Source organism: Pundamilia nyererei, unplaced genomic scaffold, assembly GCF_000239375.1.
Source record: "Pundamilia nyererei isolate P.nyererei 1_Seehausen unplaced genomic scaffold, PunNye1.0 scaffold00026, whole genome shotgun sequence".
Taxonomy (NCBI): domain Eukaryota; kingdom Metazoa; phylum Chordata; class Actinopteri; order Cichliformes; family Cichlidae; genus Pundamilia; species Pundamilia nyererei.
The window spans coordinates 3,795,676-3,803,040 of NW_005187427.1; the positions used below are offsets into that span (position 1 = coordinate 3,795,676).

Here is a 7,365-nt window from a genome sequence, read left to right on the forward strand (position 1 = left end):
TTTTTTTTTACATAAATAAATAAATACAAATACTGTGTTTTGTTTTGTGTTTTTTCATCAAAACTTTAGTCCTGTGAATTGCTCTACTGTAGCGATGGGTATAAAAGAAACCCAGTACAATCAGCAATATCTGTGTGTCCATTAGAGGGAGTGCGGAGTGTCCCGCACAGTACGGAACTGAGTCAACGCATTTTTCTGATTCAAGAAGGGTAGGGTAGGGCGCAAGGCGGCTGGCCCCCGCAAAGAGAGCTACACAAGTCGGCTAGTTCCCCAGCTGAAGCGGTCAGCTATCGAAAGCAGTTGATGTCTTCAGATGACATTTAAGACTTCACTGTGTATTTAGTTGGTTTGACGCTAATTCTCCGTTGGTCGTCTGAAAATCACAACCCGAAAAAATGTCAGATCCTGTGGTGGCCGACACTCGCCGGTTGAATTCCAAGCCCCAGGACCTGACTGATGCTTACGGTCCCCCCAGCAATTTCCTGGAGATAGACGTTTATGATCCACAAATCGTTGGAGTCGGACGGGGCCGTTACACAACTTACGAAGTTCGCATGAGGGTAGGTATCGAGGCGTAAACCTCAAACACCTTGCAGCATTAGCTTTTGGCGCTAAGCTAACTCTTAATTACAGTACCGATGCTAGCCAGTTAGCCACGGTCACCGTGCCGTTACGTTGTCGCTATTCGTCGTAGAGTAGCTCGAGGTGGGGCGCGAGTAAAAATCGAGCAGCTGGGACTGTCAGCGGCCTAGCTAACATGTAGAAGTTTCTTGAAGGTATGCTAAGGTGCAATTACGGGAATGTAAGCAGTGTCACTAGTTCAAAGTCAGTACCGTAGTTTTTCCTCAGCTTACAGTATTGTTTGTGAGCTAGTCTGCGTTAAGTAAAAGGAAACTAAATAAAACATTAAAACAAAACCAGGAATTTCCAGCAGACTCCGGGAAGCTAACTGCTAGCTATATGTGATAATGCGCTGTAAAGTAAATTAAGACTGATTTAATGTTACATTGTTTGTCTGTCTGGATTTCTAGAGCTAAATACATCAGTGGATAGTATCTGGATATATGAAGGAGTAACCAAACGTTATTCGTACATATTCTTCGACAGTTTCATATTGATATTCAGAGAAAAGCTGAATGAAAAAGGCTAACAGTGTTGGTGTTTTTCTAAAAACCGTAGAGCAAAACGCATAAAAGTGTTTTGTGATTATTGAAATATCGGTCGAGTTAAATGTTGGGTTTTTCTCTATAGTATTGCAAGGTAGTTTACGGTTCTCTGTAAAGTGGCTTTTATTTGACTGTTGTGAAATTGTGTAAGTCAAATTTAATGTAACAGTCACAAGTTTTAACCAACTTGTTCACTAGAAAGACGGCTAAGCTTAAAAGAATGTGAGACGTGGGAAATCACTAACACAGCTAATTCTAAGGACGTTTCAGGAAGCTGATTCAGTGACACAACACAGACGCACTATAATTGTGTAATTGAATGTTAACGTGCCTGCCTTTCCTGCAAATCATCATTTTGTGGCACTGTGGAGAGTCTGCCTTGCACAATATGAACAACTTACTGTTCTCAGTGCTTGAAAATTGTAATAGACCATGGTAGGGAAGATTGGGTCAGGGGCCTGTGGTTAACTAATAATTACCAAAAAGCCATATCAGTCCAATTAATATTTGAACCCTCACTGGGATCAATAGTGGAAAGCAGAGGGTCGCTGCAGTCATAATCTGTGCTTTTACAAGTGGCTTTAATTGCTTTTTAAATAAACAAAGTATAGATTAATTTTTTTCTGTACAGAACAAACCTTTGCCAGTTATTAGCAGAACTGATTTGTAGCCAGATAAAAGACGAGTTAAAGGGGAAGGAATAGGGGAAGAAAACTGATAATAGTTGGAATTGTAGTGCAGGTCCTTTCCTTACATATCAGTTGCCATCTCATGCAGATGATTGCATTTCAAATTAACCAACATGTTTTGTTTTTTGCCTTCTCTTTGTAGACGAACCTTCCCATTTTCAAATTAAAGGACTCCTGTGTGAGGAGAAGATACAGCGACTTTGAGTGGTTAAAGAATGAGCTGGAAAGAGACAGTAAGGTGAGTGAATAATAATTAACAATGCAAGTGCAGAGATTGCATTGTGTGACTTGACCATATAAAATAAGTAATCTGATTATTATTATTTTCTGAAACAAAAATATGGTGATTAAAATGTTTACATGCGCTTGCACGGCTATTCTACATAAAATTGTTATGAGGGCCCAAATTTGGCGGTGGAAATGTCTACGGTGTTGACTTTGTTTCATGTTGAGTGTGGACTTTTTTCTCCTTCTTTTTTTCTTTTTTTTTCTGTTCTTTGTGTCGACCCCTGCCTCCTTCAGATTGTTGTACCACCTCTGCCGGGCAAGGCCCTGAAGAGACAGTTGCCCTTTCGCAGTGATGAGGGTCTTTTTGACGAGTCATTCATTGAGGAGCGAAGATCGGGCCTGGAACAGTTTATCAACAGGTCAGTTAGTCACAAAATTACATTATAGGCGGGAGTCTTGGGTGGAGGGAGACGCGAGCAAGACGTCATTGTGTTTTTTCTATCGCTGAACTTGTATCAAAGCCATTGCTGTCGTTTCTTTAAGTTTTTCTATCCACTTTAGTGAGCTGTTTGTTGTCAAAACTGTGTAGCCCAACACAAGGCTTAATCTAATCTGTGCCTGGGAAAGGAGAACCAAGCAACAAATCCATGGCTGCTTTTCCACAGCGTTCCTGAAAAGCATTTTAAAATGAGCAGAGAGTGAGTTTACAATGTTTGTTTCTGTGTTTCTGTATAGAATTGCAGGTCACCCCTTGGCCCAGAACGAGCGCTGTCTTCACATGTTTCTTCAAGAGGAAACCATTGACCGTAACTACATTCCTGGAAAAGTACGACACTAGGGCTATTGAGGGATACGGGCAGTTGGGGGTTAAACTGTTGGGGCTGTAGAATGGACTGCCTCTTGCCTTCTCTTCCCTCCTAACTTCTCTTAATCTCTCTCTTTGTCTGTCTCTCTTTCTTTCACTCTGTGGATATTATTACAAAGTCATATAGTCTTTATCTTGGAGTTAGAGCATTAACTTCGGCAACACATAGAACATGTTGACGCTGTTTCAGACAACTTTGACTCCTCTCTTCCGTGTGCGTTTATTTTATAACTGTATATTAAGAAAAGCACCTGTCAGTAGCATTCATAATATCGTTAATATTTGGCACTAAATAGTAATTTGCAGGAATGGAAACGGTGTACGATACATTCAGACTTTCCACAGCTGAGTGTCATATATTCATGATTGTAATATAATGTGAATAAAGTAGAATAACGTCTAAATATGTGTGCTGGAGCTAATGTGTACCATAAGGATGTATGCAGACTGTAAATGAGAATTCTGATCCTGTTTTGTTCTTTGTTTTTGTTTTATTTTTTAGGTATGAATGAAGTAAGTTTGCTTTATTTTATTCTGTCTCTAAGAGCTTTCTGGAATTAAAGGTGGTTGCATGGGCACTATCAAGACCAAATGCGATAGTTCACAGATACTTCAGTAAAACAAAACTTAATACCACATGTTAACAGAGATCTGACTGCAATCTGTCATTTCACTTTGTAAATACAGCCAGACGTCGTCTCTGGTGCATTATAAAAACATGCCCCCCCCCCCAAAAAAAAAAAAGGATAATGTGATTGTGGTGTGTTGCAAAGGTAACGGTACTCTGCAAGCCAGTTTTCAAGCGTTTCTTTTCTAACAGTAACCACTAATGTAAATGGGGTTTAATAAGAGTGCTGAAGTTAATGTGTTTCTTCTAAACTGGCTTGCAGATGTTTCTCATTCCACAAATATCAGGCCAGTGGAAAGACAAACCACCACTAGTATATGAGTTATGTGAACTATTGTTTAATAGGGATTAAATACTGTACATCACCTACAACCTCAGCTCTTTTAAGACATTTCTTGTCAAACTAATTCAGATACACTGTCATTATCAATCACACTAATCCCTGGCTGCATGGCACACTTGCACGCTTTCTTTGCAGTACATTTGTGTTAGCCTCGCTGATCAAACTCTCTTACACGACTCTGATCACAGTTATGTTGCTATACCTGTTGATTCTGATCTTCTTTTTTTGTTTTGTTTTGTTAAGATGGGGGTTTTTTTTGTTTGTTTGTTTCTTTTCAGACTTGGATACTGTACATTTGTACAGAAATATCTACGTCTGAAAAACAAATCGGCCAATTGTACCATCATGTAAACCTTGACACAGTATGTCCTGCATTTTGTGTACCAATCAAATGTTTACATGTGCAGTTCATTAGACAAAGTTTATGACTAATGAACTAAATCGGTTTAAGTTATTGTCCATACATATGGCAGCAAAAGAAAAAAAAAAGCTGCTTATTGGTCACATAAGTCTTAAAACGGACAGCATCATGGCATATTTTGGCCCCCCAAAAAACCCCAACTACATTGCATGATGCTTGTTGGTGGCATGTGCTGCACAGAAGCTCAGGAAAGCACTTCGCTTATGGAAACTGCATGAACTCCTCTGTAATGTACCATGTTAAGCTTGTATTAGATTTGCAATCACAACTTCTTTACCTGTCTGACTGATTGAATAAGAGTCACTTATCTTTCAGTCCAGAAAGGTTTTAGAGTAGAAATAATTCTCCTGATCTCCCGATGCAAGTAAAGAGTAGAAGTTTGCACGTCCAGGGTAATTCCTTATTATTGCCTTATATATCTATACTACTATTAAATGACAGACACCCCAGTGTTGCACTTCTCTTCAGTGTTTTTTACTGTTTGGCTGTAAAGCTCAAGCAGCTCTAAAAACTGCATGGTAGAGATTAAACGGGTCTGTCTTGTAAGTGAGACGTTGCGTCTCAACGGGACTACCTGTGTAAATAAACGTTTAAAAAGTAATGATGAATGAAAGTAATGATGATCTGAGAAAAGCTTAGTTGGTGAAAAATGATGCAAAAGAACAGGAGCTGTCATACTGTATGGACCCAGCCTCATCTGGTCATCATGTGATGCTTTCTGCAGATAATCACATTAGTCAGCGTGCATCGTTAGGCTCTATTTAAAAGAGTGTCAGTCAAAGAACACTGTCGATTGCACGTTGGTGTATCATTTCTCATGTTTTTTTTTTTAATCTCTCTCTTTCTCTCTCACTGCAAAGACGGTACAGTCTGCTGCACCTGCCCCGTGTACATTTATTTCTACATCACGTCATAAAGCTGATGTCAGACCTCATAAGTGTCAACGATGTAGAGAAAACACAGCTTTCTGCTCCTGGAATGAAACTTAAGAGATCCAATGTATAAATTGTTTGATGTTGTATCTTCATTCAGTCATTCCACTTACTGTATGTACACTATTTTTGATCTAATAATCAGTGAGGAAAACCATATATCTTTTTAGCCATTTTTTGTTTGTTTGTTTTTGTTTACAATGATTGTTTTTGGAATGTTGTCTTTTTTCTTTTTTTTTCTTCTTTTTTTTTTTTCCATTCGATTACTTTAAAAAGAAAGTAATTTCTTGCTCTTGTTTTCTTTTGCTAGCTGAGATGTGATTTTGATGATGACCTCCCAAAGTCAAGCAACATGTAGCATCATAAAAATGATGGCGACTCCAGTCACTCCAGTCGCTGTTTTCTCCCCTGAGTTTGATATTTCTGGACATGCTCTTACACAGGATTGTTTCACAAATACTTGTTGAGTTGGGCAAATAACCATGTCTAAGCACTGTGATAAGAGATTTGTTATATGAACAGACATTCATTGTTTAAAGGCAGTAACAGCATCTGGTTTATTGAGCTATAAAATGAGGCTTGATTTTCTTTTTTCTTTTCTTTTCACCTGTATTCTTCTTTCTCTCAGCATTATCGTGAAGTGTATTAATACGTTTCCATCATTGCAGGAACTTCATTGTTAATTCTGTCCACTAATTAAATTTCCTGCTGCCTGCTGTGTGCTGTCTCTTTTGACTTTTACAGCAGAGAAATGGGAGCAAAAATCAGGAAAAAAAAGTCAGGTCAGTGAGCAAGATTAAGTCAGAGGAGATTAAATGATTGTAGGCTGGCAGGTCTTAAGTTATTCTTTATATCTTTAGATTTGTTCTTGTCTTTTCTTTTTCTTTTTTTTTAAGTGGACTTGAGGATTAGTTGTTCAGGATTTCTGAAAGGCCAGGACATTGGTTGCATTTACAGGGAATAGTTTCTTTTCGTTTTTGAACTACTTAACACTGAGCTATGATTAATTCAAGCATAAAAAGGCACCTAACCCAATGAGCTAGTGTTGTTTACACATGAAAGCCAATTTAAAAGGTATCTTTAGCCAATTTGTTACCAGCAACCCGGCACAAAAAAAAACATTTGTTCCCAATTTTTTGTTAAGTATGAAAAGAAATTGACAATCATGAAATTGCATTTTTGCATCAAGGTGATTCTCAAACAGCTATTAGCTGAAAACTTGGCATATATAATGGCATGCAGTGTGTCCATAAAAAAAATAAGAAAAAATGGTGGCAGTTTAAAAAAAACAAGCAGAAATGAATAATTTGTGAAAGTAATTTCCATAAGAAATCCAGCAAAGACCTGACATAGGACCTGAGAGATGCATCTGACGCTTCAGTTGCTCGATCTACTGTTCGCTGGGGCCTCGTCATGTCTTAGTGAAAGGGTGGCCGTCAAGAGGCCATTCTTAAGAAAAGGAAATGGGGAGAAAAGGCAGATAATTTATTATGCCATATTATACAAAAGATTTCTGGTTTTAAAGGAGATGATCAATATGATGTCCTCTGTACATATTGTCAGGACAAGGTACAACAGTGACTGCAGCCATCTGTAAAACATGGGAAAAGCTATGGTTCAAGGTGATTTTGATCCACCATGCAATACCATCTGGAAAGTTTCAGGTTTGCATCCACTTTGTTTTTCCCCATGTCAGTGATCCCAGACACACTGCTAATGTTGTAAAAGCATAGATAGAAAACCACAAAAAAGCAGGTTCAGAGCCCAGATATCCTCCTTATCGAAGTATTGTGGGATCATCTTGACAGAGAATGCTACAAAAGGGAGAAACATCCAAGGAAGAACTTTAAATGCCTTCAAGAAGCCTGAAGACTACCAAACTTGTCCAGAAGGCCGCATAAAGAAGTTAGAACGAAGCTTGGCTAAGAGAGTTCAGGCTGTGTTGAAGAATAAAGTGGTCACACCAAGTATTGACTTTTAAGCTTGATAGAACTCCTGTTTTCCTAGTAAAATATAAAGAAATTAAGGGTGGCTCAAAAGACTTTTGCAAGTGGTAATTCTCTGGATGAAAGTATCTTCTTGATGTCAGAGGA

The 7,365-nt window shown here is 38.5% G+C and overlaps 1 protein-coding gene across 3 annotated transcripts; it reads left to right on the forward strand.

Annotated features, from left to right (window-relative positions):
• Positions 1-148: 148 nt before the first annotated feature.
• On the forward strand, positions 149-5,990 carry snx12 (sorting nexin 12). 3 transcript variants are annotated; one of them, XM_005727811.1, is made up of 6 exons: positions 149-560; positions 1,998-2,093; positions 2,378-2,502; positions 2,819-2,909; positions 3,451-3,461; positions 5,583-5,990. In XM_005727811.1, exons 1-5 carry the CDS (start codon positions 396-398, stop codon positions 3,454-3,456), a joined length of 483 nt encoding a protein of 160 aa, XP_005727868.1. In that variant the 5' UTR covers positions 149-395; the 3' UTR covers positions 3,457-3,461; positions 5,583-5,990. The 3 variants fall into 3 exon arrangements, with proteins under 3 accessions (XP_005727868.1, XP_005727867.1, XP_005727866.1); XM_005727810.1 differs by lacking the exon at positions 5,583-5,990 and adding an exon at positions 5,201-5,489; XM_005727809.1 differs by lacking the exons at positions 3,451-3,461; positions 5,583-5,990 and having other exon boundaries at positions 2,819-2,921.
• The last annotated feature ends 1,375 nt before the right edge of the window (positions 5,991-7,365 follow it).